The sequence below is a fragment of the Lepisma saccharinum genome, chromosome 9 (assembly GCF_977018435.1).
Source record: "Lepisma saccharinum chromosome 9, izLepSacc3.1, whole genome shotgun sequence".
Classification (NCBI taxonomy): domain Eukaryota; kingdom Metazoa; phylum Arthropoda; class Insecta; order Zygentoma; family Lepismatidae; genus Lepisma; species Lepisma saccharinum.
Window position 1 is genome coordinate 39,613,900 of NC_139237.1, and position 19,089 is coordinate 39,632,988.

The following is a 19,089-nucleotide window of genomic DNA, read 5'->3' on the forward strand; positions in this document are numbered from 1 at the left end:
CGAAATCTTCGGACGGATTATTAGGAAGTCACAAGCAGACGGGAATCATAGCCACTTTCAAACCAAGTTCCGAGTTCATGGAACCGATCATCTACACGCCCTCTTCGCCGATCTATTTTCCAGTATGTCGCAACCGCATAGACGACATAGAGTTGGTGGTGACGAACGAGAAAGGAGACGTGGTGGATTTCGCAGGTGCCACTACGACGGCCATCGTGGAGATCAACGTATAATAAATAACCATACATGTAAAATGGAGCAAATCGAAAGTTACGAATTGCAATCTTTCCCTCCCAACCGTCGCACGTTCGCCAATCTGAACGAGGCGAACAGGGAGATCGAATACGACGTGGACGTAGGCGATGGGTTCGTTCATCCTCACAGAGCGGACCTCTACCTTCAATTCGACGTGGTGAAGAAGGAAAGCGGAGACGCGTTTCCCGCAGCAGCAAACTTGATACTCGTGGACAACTTCGTGCCTCACCTGTTCTCGCAGGTGGAGGTGAGGAAACACAACACCGTCATCGACAGAATCGATTATCCAGGCATCACGTCGACGGCAGTAGGAACGTTGAAATTATCCAAAACGGACGCACCATACTATCAGGCCGGGGGATTCGAAGCAGGAACCAAAATATCGACGACAAGTCACACGGTGCTCTTTCCCATGCGTCTGCTGCCGGGATTCTTCTCGGACTACAAGGAGATCATGTGGAAGGGGGGACTGCGCGTTACGTTTCGAAGAGCGGCCAACGACAACGACGCACTCATGCGATACGCTACTTTGGGTCCGGACGGCACCACGCCGATAGCCAACACTTTACCCGAAGCAGCCAAGTGCGTCATCCGGAGCATGGAATTGAGAATGCCGGTGGTGGAATACGAAACGAACTACGCCCTCAAGTACAAAGCGGAGATCTTGAAAAGTCCGCAGGTGCCGATTCACTTTCACGGTTACCAGTGCGTGCAGAAAATAGCGTCCGGAAGTCACATGGAATTCGACGTGACGACGCAGTTCAACAACATACAGTTCGACATGCCAGATTTCGTCGTAGTGCTCTTTCAGACCGGGCGCAATAACAATCAGGAAAAAGATTCCAGCAAGTTCGACGACTGCAAGATCAAGAACGTTTATCTGAAGAACGGGAGGAACGAAGTGTTCCCGCGCGAAAATTACAACCTGGACATAACCAAAAACGATTACCTCAAACTTTACGAAGCTTACACGGCTTACAAACGCGTGACCGAGGGAAACGTCGACATGTACTACACCCCCAGCGAATTCAAAATCCGCAGGCCGATGTTCGTCATCAATACATCTAAGAGGAAGCAGGTGGTAGTCAACGATCGCACCAACATCAAGGTCGTCTGCGAGTTCCACGACGCCTTGCCCGAGGATACCCTATGCAGTGTCATCCTGATTGCAGAGAAGTCCTTCGCCTACGACGTGAAGAACGAGAGGGTCACAGAGCAGTTTTAACAAGTTTTTTAACATCTTTTCTTGCACAATAAGAAATTTTCTGCACTAGCACAATCAGTTACAATGGCACAATACGAATTTCACTAGTTCAGATCAGTTGCAATATCAATTTCATCAGTTATCAGTTACAATATCTTTTTTGCACTATAGCACGAGACAATCAGAAAATTTGCACAAAAAAATTTGTTGTTGTTTTTTACACGTGAAAATTAACAATAAAATTTCTTTTTTTATTGTTTCAGATGCTGTCGAAACATCAAAAACACATACACATATACTAGAAAAAAAGCATGCAACTTTAATTGTAACACACACATATTCTCCATCTTCATCAAGAAAATATTATAATAAACATAATTATTTTTATCTATATCTCACAATAAAACTCTATATCCAAAAATATCACAACATCAAATAACACTAGAGTTGTTAGTACACGTTGCATGCATTACGGAGGTCCTCTGTAGAGTTTCATAGAAGTTTGAGAAAAAAAAACACGTGAAACTCTACAGAGGCACGACTTTGTTAGCCGCGGCCATTAGAACCGTGTTGGGCACCACGCACCCTCGCGAGGTTATAGGGGCCAGGTATCCTAAAAACGACAATTATTATTTGTTTGTTTGCGTCACAATACAGGCGCGCGCGCGCGTGTGTGTGGCACACGTCGTTCCCCCGAGAGAGGTTTACAAAGGTCGCGATATACGGAGTTGGAAAATTACGATATGGCGCATTCGCTCGTTACCGTTGCCAGCCATAAATCTCACTCTCTCTCTCTCTCTCTTCATCTTACACCAACGTTGGCATCTCTATTTTTTTTTTTAGTTGCAAGTAAATTGCCAACACACTCTAGTTAATAATGCTACATATTATACACACACACACGCACACACATACTGCGTTGCCATCCACCCATCTCTCTCTCTTTTACGGCAGTGCCGGCTCTCCTTGCCCACTGTGTGCAGGTTGGTAAAAATTGTTTTATGCGCTGTAAGGCAAGCCTCAAGCAAAGTTGACAGCTCCTTGCTTTAGATTAAATTAGACCAAAAAAAAACCTTGGTGATTTTTTTCGAGTGAGGAGTTGGCAACGCTGATTTTTACTTGAGGGGGGGTCAACCGGATTGATTGCACAAGCAAAATTGCCAGCTCCTTGCTTTAGGTTAGGTTAGACCAAAAAAAAATCTTGGTGGTTTTTTTTTCGAGTGAGGAGTTGGCAACGCTGATTTTTTACTTGAGGGGTGGTCAACCGGGGTTGATTGCACAAGCAAAGTTGCCAGCTCCTTGCTTTAGGTTAGGTTAGAGCAAAAAAGGCTGTGGGTAAGCTGTCGGTTGTTTAACTCTTCCCTTTCTCTTTTTTTTCTTGTAAAAGGCTATGGCAAAAGTACCAGCGGGTTGGCAACCTTGCTTTATGCACTGTAAGGCAAGCCTCGAGCAAAGTTGCCAGCTCCTTGCTTTAGGCTAGGTTAGACCCAAAAAAAAACCTTGGTGATTTTTTCGAGTGAGGAGTTGGCAACACTGCAAGAAAATACCTCAAGCAAGGTTGCCACCTCCTTGCTTTAGGTTAGGTTATACCCAAAAACAAAAACCTTGGTGATTTTTTCGAGTGAGGAGTTGGTAACACTGCGCGCGAAAAGTAGGTCAAAGGATGGGCCTAGGATCGGCGATTCCACCTACTACGAAAAGTAGGTCAAAGAACCGCTCTAGAACTGAGCTTACAGAAAAATATCGTAAGGGGAGACAGCCTTATAGTAAAATGTCGTAAGGCGAAAAGTAGGTCAAAGGACCGGTCTAGCCTTACAGAAAAATATCGTAAGGGGAGACAGCCTTATAGTAAAATGTCGTAAGGCGAAAAGTAGGTCAAAAGACCGCTCCAGAACGTTGGGTTTCACCTACTTACATTTCTATTGCATATCATATGTATATGCATATATATTCTCAAGAGATGCGAATGTACATTTGCATCTACAAAATGTTATGTGAACCTTTAAGAAGAACATGGATTCTCAAGAGATTTAACATTAGTACACAAGCAGTTCTTTAAAATGCAAAACGAATTCCTGTTCTGCCAGATTCAACTTCAGAAATACGAGATTTGGAAGCACTTCAGGAAGTAACCTACTTCTTCTCTTATCGCAAATCTGTTCAGCGACACTGAACACTCAATCACTGAATACTGATGCAGCAGGTATGCTCAAGTATTTTCTCAGCACTTGCTTCAGGTTTGAATATTCATTTCTGAATTTCCAATACAACAGCAGATCCTGGTTCAGCAATGTACTGTTTATTTCCGATTTATAGTTAGGTTGATCCTCTGAATGGGAGTTTGCAATAATTGTATTACAAAAACCCTACAATAATGACGAATCCTAACCAAATTTTCAATAAATCTTACAAAACTAGAATATAAAACTTATTAAAAGGTAAAAACTCTAGTATAATCTGTACCGGTTTAAATATCGGATTTTTGCCGATACTGATGCCGATGTGTCAATTTCTGCCGATTTTCATACATCTGTAATCGGCTTCGGCACATCCCTATTATAAACATTCATTAAATATTACAATTTTAGATATGCATTTCCAGATATCAATTTGACGTCCCCTTATATACCCAAGAAAATATTTTTTTTTGGATGTATGGAAAGGATATCAAATTTTGAATATCCAGCATGTGAGCACATCTCATTCAAACTTGAATATTAATGTTTTGATATTTTGTGATGATTTTTACACCTAAAATTAGCTAAGATAATTTCAATTATATATCGCAATAAAACGCCCTTGTCAGTTGGTTACAGCTTTCATCGTGCGTGTTCAATTTATAAGGATATAAATACAAAGGACTCACGGAAGTCTTGGTGGCCGGATACACCTTGTCCCTCTTCCTTAGGACGACGCCCACCTTCCCCTCCTGGGGCGCCTCCTTGGCCTCGGCCTCGTCGTCCGACTCCAGCGCCATCTCGTCGTACACCTTCCTCAGGGTCGTCTCGTAGCGCTGCCCGATCAGCAGGAGCGCGTACTCTATCAGCGCCATGAACACGAAGCAGACGCAGGACATCAGCCACACCTCCACGCACTTTATCCCCAGGGCCTGAGGGGTGGTGGCTCTGCGGGCAGATATAACACAGGTCAGATATATATACGTATGTAGGAGAAGTTGTGAGAGTTCAACTTTGAGTTCGTTAGTTTTGTCTTTGTAAGTCCAATTTATACATAGAAAGATTAATCTGGACTGGACTTATCTAGATCGCTGCAAGACGTTTTCACTACGCCATCGGGGAGGTCAAGTTCAATTTTGCTTATTAATCAAGCTACAATTAACAAATAAAATAGTTCTTTTATTAGCAATTTCAATATAAATATTAATGTTTACTAATAATTTAAAAAAATATAAAACTATTTTTGAAATATAATTATATGTTACAATTAGATTTTTTTTTACAATTTTACGTACACATTAGACGTTGTTTGTTTTTAGTTTCCAAAAGTTATAATAAATTATTGTCAAAGTCATCAGTGAAGGGTGTCTGAATGCTTCACGGGAGGCCCGGGTTCGATTGCCTAGGTTTGTATCTTCACGTGGGAATTTTTCCAGCAATATACCTCCATGGATCAGCTCTCGAGTTCACTCAGGCTAAAAAAAAAAATGGGTACCTTCACAGACCCAAGTGTGGTGCTGATCACATCACCTTCACAAATCGAAGTAATTGTGAATGTGTGCCCCCTGCCTCCACACCCCCTTCACATATGCCTTCACAGGATATTGCAATATGCAGAGGGTAATTTCAAATTTTAACTTTCACCTTTTCTGTTGTCCTTTTTTTTCAGGATGTACGAGATTATGTACAGTCACGGCCAATATAAATGGGACAACTAGATCATGAAATCCTAGCTTCCCTGCAAGGTGTCATGTGTGTTGCCTAAATCTACGGCTGTAAGTGGATATTAATAGTAATTTTTCAATGAAAACTTCTACCACCGCCGTAAAGTTAGGCAACACAGATAACGCCTTGCATTGAAGCGAGTATTTCAGGATCTAGTCCCTTTTTTTTTTTTTTTTTGCCGCTGACTACAATTTTGCTTAAAAATGAATTAGGAAGATTTGAGGAATACTACTGCTGGGCAGAGTGTCGTGCAGTATCGAGCTTTCTCCTGACCGATCCCTCCTGCCCAACGAGTCGGCCTGTGCCTTTACCCGGACTACTGATCTTCAAGTCTGGTTTATGGCTGGTTTATATTTGTCGAGTGAGCGGGAGAGTAACTGGCCTGTCTGCTCGACTCGACCCTTCTATGGCGAGTAGCTGTTTACACACTTTCTATTCGACTCCAGCAAAGTGAGATAGTGGCTGCAGCTGTTTGGTGCTATTTTGACAAAATGAACCGATGGACGTCGTTGGCGATTTAAAAAAAAAGTTCTGAAAAGGTTTACACACTTTTATTTTCACGAGAAATGAATAACATTGCACGAGGACATGTCGGGAAAGAAAACTAATTTCCTTGATTTTTTCTCTTTCAATTGTTCTTGGTTGTACGTAGAACGTAAATTCTTTATTTTTAATTTTACTTCAAATACATCAAGTTCATCTCCCAACACTTATTGCCTCATACGCCCGTAGTTTGTTTTGTTTGTTCAAATAAACGACACAAATTCCATGGACACTCACACAACACAGACTCTATACTGTCCTCAGAAAGCGTTTACATTGATCGACTGGTCTGTCTAGTTTACGCGAGAGTGAAAAAATCGATGGGAGAGGAAGCAACTCGGTCGAGTCGCTCTCCTCCGTGGACAGCCACTCGACTGTCCTGACTTCTGGAGCGAGTACTGGCCTCTCCTAACTGGAGCCAGTACTCGCTCCAGGGGTCTAACTACTCTGAAAATGTTTCCAGGACAGTGTTCGTTTTTGAGTCTTTTGAAAAAAAATTGTAAATGGTGAACAAAAGGTTCCGAAATAATGCGTCGACGTCTACTCCCGATACCAGAGTTCAGTGGAATCTCATCATCACTGCGTGTGAAAAGTTTACCGACATTTTACACTGATGTTGCTCCTTATACCATGAAAGAAACGGAACCAGAGATACCTCCCATTCCTGAGAGCATTTTGTTCTATTTCACAGTAAATCTAGATGCTGAGATGAAGGTTGAGGACGCATGGCTTCAGCATGTCCTGGATGCAGTGGAACAAGAGAACCCCAAGCAATTTCATGGGCTGCCTACCATTCATGTCAACAACAGCACTTAGCGAAAGGGGTTTCAATGTCTGTTCTCTTGACCCTTTTTCCTGATCCTTCTCATTCAATTGCCGTTGTGAAGCACATTATTTGCAACGTGCCCAAAACCATTGCATCTGTGAACCCAAATCAAGCGACAATAATCACCATGGATCAACCTCTCTACGCTCTTGGAAAGATCTTTCAATGGAATAACCAACAGCAATACAGCGAAAACAAGGTTTTGCTTATGATGGGTGATTTCCACATCGAGATGAACTTTATGATTGTAATTGGGGATTTTCCAGAAAAATCAGGAATTACTTCAGCCTTGACACATGCCGAAGTGTGTGGCAAGGGAAGGGCTCAGTCATTTTTGAAAGCCTCTCATCCCAGACGAGCCCGATACATTCATGAAGTTCTCTCAGCTGCTTTGCATATTCTCTCAATGCTCGCCTGTGATGCCTACATAGCAGATAATCCAGACAGACAGCTTCATTACGAGAATTGGAAATAACAACAAGCGGAAGATTCAGCAGCATTCTACTACTGGCATATGATTATTCGTCTGCAAGTGTTGAGAGCTAGTTTTGTACTCTCTATCCGCTCTTCAAACTTTTGCCTCTACCTTCAGACATTGAAGGCCATGGCTCCATGATTCTTTGCTGTTGATCACACGAATTATGGCAGATGGGTACCTGTGCACATCCGTGAAATGGAGTTACTTTCTGTCGTCACCCCTGAAGTTTACGATGCATTCAGTTCTGGGAAATTTACAGTCAAGAAATCCAATACACGTTTCTCCTCGATTGCGCTTGACCAGGCTCATGAGTAGGAAAAAAAGCTAGTCAAGATCACAGGAGGCGCATTGGGACTAACAGAGGATGCAGCTGCATTAACGCGCTGGATGATTGCTGGACCTGAGATAGCTTCCATCCTGCGAGACTACGATAGATCACTGAGAAATTATTCTGGCAATTAAGTTAACGATGAAGAAGGCCATCACGAAGATTTGTAGAGCCACCAGAAAAGGTTCCAGAAACATGTTAAATGCTTGTATCTGCACTTTTGGAAATGGATAACCCACTATTGGATGATGAATTACAATCTATGGATTCTCGCATCATTGCTGGAGAAACAGCTGAAGAATGTATGAGATCATTGACAAGTCTTGGCAATACTCAATATTCAAAATACATGGAGGATCGAATCATTTCAAGAAAGGTTTCCATCTTCAACCCCATCAAGAGAAACAATGTGAATATATTTGGCGGCGCAGTTTCTCCTAATTTAAAACAGACGGCAAAAACCGACGCTGCCATATTTTTCAAACTGTACATTGCCTGTCAGCACAGGCAGGGGGATATCGACGAGTTTTTCAGAAATGAAAACCAGCCGTTCCCTCCGTCCCTCTCCGTGACAGAAAAATTGAGACCAGCAGTGAAATCTGAACTTCTCAAATGTTTCAACGAAGAAGGGGAAGCAGACGAAGATGCGCTGGGCATAGACGAGCCAGATAACGATAAAGAAAGTACTGAAGCTCGTGATGGGAATTTATCCGTAGATATAACCGCAGTGTTCTTGGATGGGCCTGCTATCGTCCAAATAATAAAGCCGGGCACAAACGTGACATTCACCGATTACCGCAACGCTTTCATCAAGTACGTTCCAAACCAGCAGGAAAATCGAGTAGATGTCGTTTTTTATGTCTATCCTGACGAAAGCCTCAAAATCTGTACACAAGAGAAGCGTGGAACAGGACTTCGTTAACGGGTCACACCTGCAGGAAAGCTACCAAGAAATTGGCAAAAGTTTCTTCGTTCATCGGAGAACAAGGTTGAACTCTTTAACTTCCTAGCCGACGGCCTCCAGACAGTGCAGCATGTGAAAACAATTTTCGTCATTATAGGGGAGGAAGTTGTGAGTAACAGAAATGCAGACGTGTCCTCTCTCAAGTCTAAACAAGAAGAAGCTGATTCAAGACTCTTCCTTCATGTCTTTCATGATGTGAAGGAAGGTAACACACACATTCTAATTAGAACTGTGGATACAGATGTGGTTGTTATTGCAGTTTCCTCGTTCGGTGAGCTCCAGGAAATGTTGGATTTCTTTCGGTGTCGGAAAAGCCTTACATGTTATCGCCGTTCACGAACTCGTGAATAGGCTTGGTCCCGACAGATGCAGTAGCATGTTGTTCTTCCACGCATTTACGGGTTGCGATACCGTGTCCGGATTCTGTGGAAAGGGGAAGAAGTCATTGTGGAAAACGTGGAAGTCATTTCCTGAAGTCACCGAAGTATTCCAAGAGTTGTCACGGCCTGCTCAAGCAATTGAGGAACATCATTTGAAACTTCTCGCGAGGTACGTTATCCTGACTTATAACATCACAAGCGACTTGGATGATATCGACCAAGCAAGAAAGGCGCTGTTTGTCCGGGGACGGGCAATGAACAGATTACCACCGACATTCGCTCCACTTCTACAGCATACTAAACGAGCATTTTTTCCAGGCGGGATTTATCTGGGGACAGAGTTTGGTTGCAAATCCAGAATATTCCAACCTCGAGGATTGGGGATGGAAGAAGGAAGGTAGTGTTTGGGTTCCATTCTGGACTACAAAAGAAGGAACCACTGCCTCCGTGAAGGAGCTCACAAAGTGTTCTTGCAAAAGCTGTATTAGAGGTCGTTGTCTGTGCAGACAGTCAGGCCTTCTATGTGTGTGAGTGAGATTCCTGCGACAGGAATCAACATTAATTTAGTGGAGTAGAAATATATTGTAAACTTTGTATGTATACTGTAGACCAGTTATAACATTCGTGTAGCATTAGTGTTATTAATGTAAGGTGTTGACGGCAGTCATCTTGGTTTTCGGCATCCATCTAGAAATTCAAAATGGCTTCCAAAATTACAGATGACCACCAAAAGTTCCCAAATTCGCTGCTAAACGTAAATTTGGTGTACTTTAGCAGCAAATTCTGGAATTTTCGACCGCCATCTTGAGTTTTGGCAGCCATTTTGTAATTGTATACCAAATATGATAATTCAAATGGATTCCTAGTACTCTAAAACATATATGTGGACACCTATATTACCTTCCAGTGTCAACCGATTATGTCTGCAGCAAAGTTACCCTTGTTTTAGCCGCCATTTTGAATTTCGTTCAATTTGGCGGGAAACAATGATTTCTCGACGTGTTTCCACATCCAAATTGAAGCGTATACATGAAAGCTACGTGCAAGTCAAGTTTCGTGCTTTCTTCCGGAAAGGACCGTAACTTTTGTAGTGGAGTTGCACTAATACGTACATTTCTTCTTATTGTGCTTTTTGTGCTTTTGCAGTCGCCATTATTGAGGAAGTGATTTTAAGGATCGTGTGAAACACCCATGCTGCATTTCTAAACTGAGGATGCAAATTTTTTTTTCGGAAATTTCAAGCAGATATTCCATCCTCAAAATTAAGCAGGTGTAAGTACCCGAACCTCCCTGATGACGTAGTAATACCGCTGGCGCCTTTTAATCATGTTACATCGATACCGATGTTATTAAATAATGATTCGAATCCCACTCTAAACTACGTCCCAGGAGTCTGTAGAGCATGGCCGCGCATAACGATAGAGAAGAGGAGAAAGCTAGTGGATGCAATAAAGCAATGCACGCTGCTGCAAACGGCTGATAGATGCAGCCGCGTTGTCCACTTCATGCAATTCGTTGGTCGAGCACTCTCCAGTTACTGCTTACGCGGAGAACTCGTTTAGTTCGCTTGCTCCACAAACTGCTGGGACATGCAAGGGCTGATATTTTAGTAGTGGCAGCTATGCTATAGCGACGCCGTGCAACGGAGCCAGGCAATGTCGTTTATACCAAAGATTAGTTACGAGCGTAGCCTCCCTCAGAGCAAATGAACTCACCCTTTCCACTCCATGCCCGTGCGCAGTGACAACAAGAACGGAGCGGTCGCGGAGTGCAGTCACGATGTTTACGAAGCAGGAGGAGCATAGCTGAATGTGCTCGAGATCGCACAGCACGACAGTGTCACAAACAGTACAAAACAACCTGCGAGCAGCTCTTCAGAAGAAAACGGCGACACTTTATGCATAACCCATCCATCATTCTGCATGACATAGCTCGGGCGCATACAGCAGGAGCTGTGGCTGATTTGTTCAATCGGTGGGGATGAGAAGTGCTCTACCACCGCGACTTCGACCTAATCCCTAAGATAAAGGAACCACTTCGTGGGATTCACTTCCGAACAGTTCGAGACATTCTTCACACTATCGTCAGATTAGGCAGTGCCAACGACATCCGACGGCTTCCACATCGCTGGCTATAAGTTGTACGCAACGCTGGGGACTACATCGAAGGCCTGTAAAACTTAGAGCCATGTATGTATGCTATGTGTCTAGAAAATGAATAGTTGCCTTGCTACTACTAAAAAATCAGCCCTTGTAGCTACTATATACATGTGCATCAAGTGAACTTAAAATCTTTGATGTAAGTACCGTGTGAGATTGGTTAAACTTTCTTTAAAATGTACACACGAGTATGACAGGTTCTTGCCTATATTTTATTTGAGTTTCCTCTTACCTCACCGAGTTGTAGTGGGTGACCAGCGTGAGCAGAGTGGTGACCAGCAGCACCATTCTCCCGGGAATGACGTCATTGGGAATCGCGAAGCTGATCCACGAGATGACGACAAAGATGGTGCTAGGTAGGTAAGTGTCCAAAAGATGGTTCGGGAATCGCCGAGACAAAGTGTAAATCACTCGCAGCACACAGTGGTAATCTAGAGAAAGGAAATTAATATTATTTAACTGTAAATATTTATGTACGTGCAAAGTAGTACTTAAGTAACATTTCAACTTTACTTATAATGAATTTGTTAAGTCAAATTGTCAGTACTGCAGTACTGCAAGGGTGTAGATATTTTATTCTTTTTAAATACGTGCGAGCTACAATGCGTCAATTATTTCGGCTAATTGCATGATCAATTCTTAAAACTTATTGGCGGATTTAGCGGGATTGGCATGGGGGCACTCCCAAAAAGGATGACTATCTTTGTAAAAAGTATTCATAGCATTATATTACAACTAAAGAAAATAAATGTTTGAGGCATCAAAAGAAAAAAAATGAAAATGTAGACAAATGCATTAATCGGCTTAAACTAGACTTACTAGACACTTAAATGAGTCGACGTCGAATTCGGGATTTTTTAATTACAAGGCAATAACGTTAATTGGTTGACTAATGGAACAAAGAGCATTCTAGCAATAGAATGCCAATGGTCCCGAATTCGAATCCTGGCCTTGTCATGGATGTTTGTGAGTGGCCATTCATCAATTTCATCGTATCATCACTCATCCCCATCTTCGCAATTAGCCAAAAGTGGCAGAAAAGCGGAGTAAAATAAAGCAAACCAATCAATCAATCTAGGCCAAATATTTCCGAAGTTTTGCGATAGTTAGTTTCTCATGTGAAAATGAAATCTCAAACTCATACTTTTTTTTAGTAAATCATTGTCAATAAAAATAGAGTAGAATTACTTCTGCTCAACAAAAATCATCTAATGCTATCATATTATGACCAAAGAGTCATGGGTTCGTTTCCAAGTCGAAGTACATTGTACGTACGTATAGTGGTCCGGCAACTTTGAAAGTCCAGTCTCAGTTAGCTTATCCGAACTCAAGCTGAACTTAAAACGAACCCTTGTAATTATTTTGATGCGAATATTACACACACACATGAGAATTTTTTATAACTAGATAAATATGCACGTTATATTTCGAGTGTTACGTCTCACAAGCTTGCAGCATATTCTGTGTCCGTCTCAAGAAAAACATTGTAGACGTATCAAGAGGTGGGCGAAGTGGACTACCGTCCGGGGCCTCGCGTCCCATGGGATTTATAAGAGTACAATAAAACATTGCAATAAATAGAAGTCAGAATAATTGATGGAAAAGGCTAATTTTTGTGGGTGATACAACAACTACAGCATTCTGTTTAATCCGGTTATAAATTCTAGTTAAACATTACAATTTGAATGAATACGACAAATATTTAATATTTTAAATAAACCGGGCGGTAGCTGTCTGATTTTAGAAGCCAATCCGCTGTAAATAAGCTATGAATAAAATAATTTATCTTGATGAATCTGTAATTGCTCATGTAATGCATTTTGATGAAAGTCGAAAGTGATCTTTTACGGTTGCAATCGGTAACAAATGCACACTGAACGTTGTGACATTGCGCACTGTATGTTAGCACGTGTTCGGTTTTGCAGGTGGGTCCATCCAGGTAACTGTAAATGGTGTAGTAACAATAAAGTTATCAATAATGTCGGGTAGGAATCGCGATGTGGGAACAAAATTCTCCCATCGGACATCTAAAAGAAAATGAAAGGATGAAATAGCAAAGCAGAATAAACGTTTATGTGGGTCACTGATGAAATATTTGAAAACGAATGTAAGGAAACGAGTTGCAACTGACGTTAATATACAAGCAGAGTAGGCATCGGCCTATGGGCACAATGCTTTGTCCTCGACGAAGGATCAAAATAATAATCATTTGACCTTTAAAGTAAATTACAATCAAGGTTTTCAAAATTGCTTCCAAATAATGGAAAAATACTAATCAATGCAAAAACAAAGAAAAATACATTATAGACTCTATAGGCAAAACACTGTACTAACCTAACATTACTGCGTAATCAGTAACTATTATTATGATAATAATAATAATAACCCGTGGCTCTACAGGGCCTCCCGATGGATTAGTGGTAGCGTCGTCGCCTTGTAAACAAGGGGTTCCGGGTTCGATACCCGGTGGAGGCACATAGTGGTTCGGATCCCACTTTAAACTGTAGGTCCAGTCCCGATTAGCCTTGCTGTGCATAAAGTGGACTTAAAACACCAACTCAATGAATCAATCAAACCAGTGGCTCTACAGCATGTATGGGCCTTGGCCTATCCCCCGACTGCCAGTCTCTCTCCCACAATCCTACCTAGAGGTGTGGAGATCTTCAACCGGTGACGTGGGGTCAGCACGTCGAACTCTCAGGCGTGGTAGGAGATATCCCAGACCGGGTTACGCTACTCACTCGTAGCTCCCCAATTTCCTCAAGAAGGTGGGTGGCCACCGGTGCTATACACAGGCCGAAAACCCAGAGACGGAACCCATGCCGTCCCGCAGTCGGAGTCCAAAGCACAGCGCCTTAGACCGAACGGCCACGGGGGAGCACTATTGTTGTTGTTATTATCATTATTATTATTATTATTGTTGTTGTTGTTGGTTGAAATTGATAATATTTTTCTGGCGTGTGTCTGAAGATCTTATATCGATTTACATTAAGAATTCGAATTTAAAAAATGAAGGAGGGCCTCACATTCTAATCCTGCCTATGACCAATACTTGAATTACTTCATAGGTTACATCCAGGGTTTTTGGAACAGTGACGTAGCTAATGCCATCTTCGTTGTGAAAGAAACTACTACACTGGCTGCCTCTTCAAAGGCGCGTTTGAAGCAACGATCTGATGAATGTTATGGTATTTGACGCAATGGGTTTCCAACCATGTCTAGAAATGAACGTTGCAGAAAGTCTATTCGGCCTAGTAAGAAGCACCGTGAGGCCAGCCTCATCTTGTATATTAAGGCAGGAGCGCCCCTGAAATTAGACTTCCCACATGAACTACATAGAATGTTATCAGCTGAGGCCCTCACAAAGATGACTGACTCACTTCATGCGAAGATTGAGTGCACCCGTGCCGTTCGAGAAACGTACTTACCCGAGCAGAGGGTGGGGGGTGGCTCACAGCCCCACACTTGTTTTTATCATTAGTATTCATGAAACCATTTTGATATTGAATCACTGCTTCCTTTGTTTATTATACGTATATGTGCAGTTATTTATTTATTATAATAATTAAAAAAAATATTATCATCAATAAGATATAATAACCAATTATTGCATGAATGTCACGGATATTTTACCATTAACTAAAACTCACAAAACCATAAAAAAAATCATTAATGCTTTTTTGTTTGTAGAGGAATACTTGTTCATTAATTATAATAATTACCAAACTACCACCATTACTAACCAACTGTACACTCTAACTGGCATGAGTGTCTTGAATAATACGCATTCAAAGATGGTGCCTGATAATAGGCCTACCTACTATCGGAGTTTAGACTGCAATTAAAAATTAACCAGTTGACCTACAACAAAAAAAAGTTATATCAAAATTTAGCTTATTCAATTCTCCGTTAATCAATGCTAGCCAATCATTTTTCGAGTATTCCGTATAGTTTGTAGCATCGTGAGAACGAAATAAGGACCTGTTTCTTAATTTTCAGATTTTCAAAGTTTGTCAAAAAAACTTTATCATCAATTTTGCGAAATAACTTTTTCTTAGTATTGGGTAGTCCTACAAATACAGTATTGATCTTGTTTGAAAGCTCTTTGAATGTGTTTTTAAAATCCATTTTCGTTGTCAATTCACATTGAGATATTGACTTTATGCAGATTGTTATTGAGCGGGGTGAAGCTGTACGCCGAACGTGGAAACACCGCTCACAGTGACAGCCTGCAATTTCCACGGTTTAACGGACATCGCGCCGGGTGGCCATGTTCGGGGCTCATCTTTACTCCGCTGAATAACAATCGGAATGAAGTCAGTACCTCAATGTGGGCCTCCCCCATGGCGCAGTGGTAGCGTCATTGCCTTGTAATCAAGGGGACCCGGGTTCGATACCCGGTAGAGGCACAAGTGGTTCGGATTCCACTTTAAACTGTAGGTCCAGTCCCGATTAGCCTTACTGCGCATAAAGTGGACTTAAAACACCCAATCAAACCAAACCAGTACCTCAATGTGAATTGTCAACGATAATGGATTTTAAAAACAGATTCAAAGAGCTTTCAAACAAAATCAATACTGTATTTGTAGGACTACCCAATACTAAGAAAAAGTTATTTCGCAAAATTGATGATAACGTTTTTTTGATAAACTTTGAAAATCTTAAAATCAAGATTTGTGTTTAAAACCTTTCTGCCTGCACCATACCAAAATTTCATCACGATTGGTCAACCCGTTTTTTATTTATAGAATTTCAAAAAGAGCGATCGTTTGCAAAACTATGAAAACCGGCCATTTTTTTGTTCTCACGACGATAAAAAATATAAGGCCTACCCGAAAAAGAAATTGGCTAGCATAGATTAACGCAGAATTGAATAAGCTAAATTTTGATGTAAGTCGTATTTTCGTAGGTCTACTGGTTAATTTTTAATAGCAGTCTAAACTCGAGTATGTATAATTTTTAATCCGATAGTAGTGCATTTCGCCTCTTATTTACAATACATTTATATTTTTATAAACAAAAGTAATACAGAAATATTTGGAACACCCTATTTTCACAGTTGAAAGATCGAAAAAATAGAGGTGGTGTGGCTGACAGGGATTAGGGTTAAACGTCATTTCATGAGCTTGTATTAATAATAATCCGCAATAGACAAAACCGGCGCCACTGGACCCACATGGGCGTGGGGAAAAGTAACTGTCGATGGGTCTTGGGTCATAACAAGCAAAGGCAGGATTACTCTTGGCAACTTCATTAAAGGACAGCCGATGTTCTCAACTGAGATTGCCAACCACACCAGGGTACACAATTTCGAAGACGAATAACACAGACATCTCGCAAAGCTAGTAGCCCATTGAACAGAAGAAACTAAGTCCCCACACCTTATCCTATTGTTTACAAATGTAAGCAGATACCTGGCTCAGACATACCTTCCACATACTTTATATTGATGGGCTCCTCCACTCTGCTGAACTGGACCACGTACTGGGGCAGAGCGAAAGTGGACGATTTGTGCTTGAATAAGGGAGACGTGTTCTTACGCCAGCTCATCCGTATAGTGCCGTTGGCGAAGTTAACTGGAAAACAAGACGGAAACTGGTGGTTTAGGACGACTCTATACGAACCAGTAAATCTCCAACAAGGATATTTGGCAAGGTCGGAAATACGATTGTTGTGACATCGATGTTTAACGAAGCAAATTCTCATATACATATCGCCAACTGAAAACTATATTGTCGTATGTCCATCTGCACTGACTTTGCAGGAGTGCTAATTCAAGTTTGACGTATGTGGATTTTCAATAAGGTAGGTGAGCCAAAGGTAGCGTGTGTTCCCAAGGTGGCCCACATTACGAGAAACATATTTGTATTTGACACAGCTAACAAATGGCACAACATTAATATACCCAGTCTCCCTCAGGTACACTATACAGAAAACGAACAGTCTCGGGCTGCCAGGAGCCATTTTATTATAAGTTATTGTGAACCCCCTGGCGTCGTAGGGACTCTGCAGACCAGTCCTCCACGGAGGTCGGCTATTCTTCATTACTGTATACAGTGCATGTTAACAATCAAAAGTATGACACCAACAATTTTCTAAAATAAGATGTAAAAACGTAAATAAACATGAATTGGTATGTTTTCTTTAGCACAAGTATCATTTTCTAACCCAACTAGAAGCCATGGGCCACCTTAAGAACAGATGTAACGGTTTCGTAATTCTTTTCTTCTTTTAAGTTACAAGCAATGTTGCAAAATATCCGTTTCGTATACTTTGTTAATTAGTCATAGGAGTCATTTCTTTTAATTTCAGACATTTATCTCTCATTACAGATTTGTAAATTGCCATTGTTACACGTCTAGGGCAATTGACAAATCTCTAATGAAATTTCTGAAATTAAAGGAAATAAGTACGGCCCCCTTTGGTTCACCTCGTACCTTACGCTACAAGATTTGTGCAAACATTTTATTGTTGTTGATAATTCACACCACTTGACATAGGCGTAGCTACGGGGTGTGCCGGGTGTGCCTAGGCACACCCTAATGGGCTGCTTTATCAAAAAGAATTAAATACAGATAATTCAATAAGAGAGAAAATAAGCGGCAGTTTGTAAGAAGTTGAAAATGTCATTACTTGGCACAAACGTGTGCATTATCGCTGATGAAACGGGTGTCTATAGATTTTCGATTTTCTGATGTCATTGGAGAAAGAAGATATTTACTGCATTCTACTCTGTACTGCAGGGCTTTTCTTCTATACCTGTCAAAAGCTACACGTGTGACAGAGAGCTTTCTCCAAGCTTACCCAAGTTTAAACTAAATTAAGATCAACTCAGAAGCAGGATAGATTGGAAGCCCTGCTCTTGCTATTTGTGGAACAGAAAAAAGCTTAGTCTATTGATTTAAATGAAGTTATTGATGAGTTTAAGAACATTGTACCATTTGACAGACGTCTATTGTTATAGATGACGTGTATTTTGATGTATTTTTTGTAACATTTACGAACATTTTGTGTGTGTGTAATTTCTATGAAATTTGATTTTTTCTACTACATATATTCAGAAATTTTCAACACTGTCATTTAGTGAATTTATATTCCTTTACAAACATCAGTGCAGTTAAAGAGCCAAGTGATTGTGTTGCAAAATATGCTATTAAAAAGGTACAAGAATTCATATTTTCTCTTTGTGCACACCCAAATATAAAGTTCTAGCTACGCCTATGCCACTTGACAACCAGATACGTCACTTTGGAACGTGACGCATTAACCTGTAAGGAACACCATAACGTCACCAAGAGTGGAGATACGACAAAAAGTATTCAGCCCGCGAAAGCTTCTCTCGCTTTTTATCTTTCTCTGTGTTCTTTTCTTCTGTGTTACGTTATGTCTATACATCTCCTACCCCATGAATGTTCCCGCTATTTCTATCTCTAAAGAGATTAGTGGACTTGAAATATCATTTCCTCCTCTCCCTCTGATTTGCTTTCTCACACTATGAGTGTTTATGTGTATGTGTGGCTGTATGTAGCAACTACGCCAGAAAAAGAGGTGGGGAGACTTATATGGGCTAATAGAGCACTTATAGATACATCTAGTTCTGATTTTTCGCTGAAGGGTCTGCAAGGACCAACCGCTCTGACTCCTATTTTGTTTCTCTCTCATTCTCACTACGCCTCGCTAACTTATCTCTTTCTCTTTTCCGTCCTTTGTCTGTCTGTCTCTCTCTCTCTCTCTCTTTCTCTCTATGCATCACTAACTTATCTCTTTCTCTTTTTCGTCCTTTTTCTGTCTCTCCCTCTCTCTTTCTATCCACGCATCACCAACCTTGTCTCTTTCTCCTTTCCGTCCTTTTTTCTGTCTCTCTCTCTCTCTCTCTCTCTCTCTCTCTCTCTCCTTCTCTTTCTATCCATGCATCACTAACTTATCTCTTTCTCTTTTCCGTCCTTTGTCTCTCCCTCTCTTTCTATATGCCTTTGTAATTATATATATATATATATATATATCTCACACACACACACACACTGTGCGTTTTTCCCTCTGTCTTCATTTC

At 41.2% G+C, this 19,089-nt stretch overlaps 1 protein-coding gene across 1 annotated transcript in view; it reads right to left on the minus strand.

The window, feature by feature from the left end:
• The window catches only part of LOC145992635 (gamma-aminobutyric acid receptor subunit gamma-2-like), a 78,535-nt gene that overhangs the window by 25,039 nt on the left and 34,407 nt on the right, over nucleotides 1-19,089 (minus strand). The window contains exons 6-8 of the mRNA XM_083129005.1: nucleotides 16,469-16,615; nucleotides 11,272-11,470; nucleotides 4,326-4,584 (exon numbers count right to left, since the gene is read on the minus strand). Coding sequence (XP_082985131.1) covers nucleotides 4,326-4,584; nucleotides 11,272-11,470; nucleotides 16,469-16,615 — 605 coding nt within the window. The remainder of the gene's footprint in view (nucleotides 1-4,325; nucleotides 4,585-11,271; nucleotides 11,471-16,468; nucleotides 16,616-19,089) is intronic.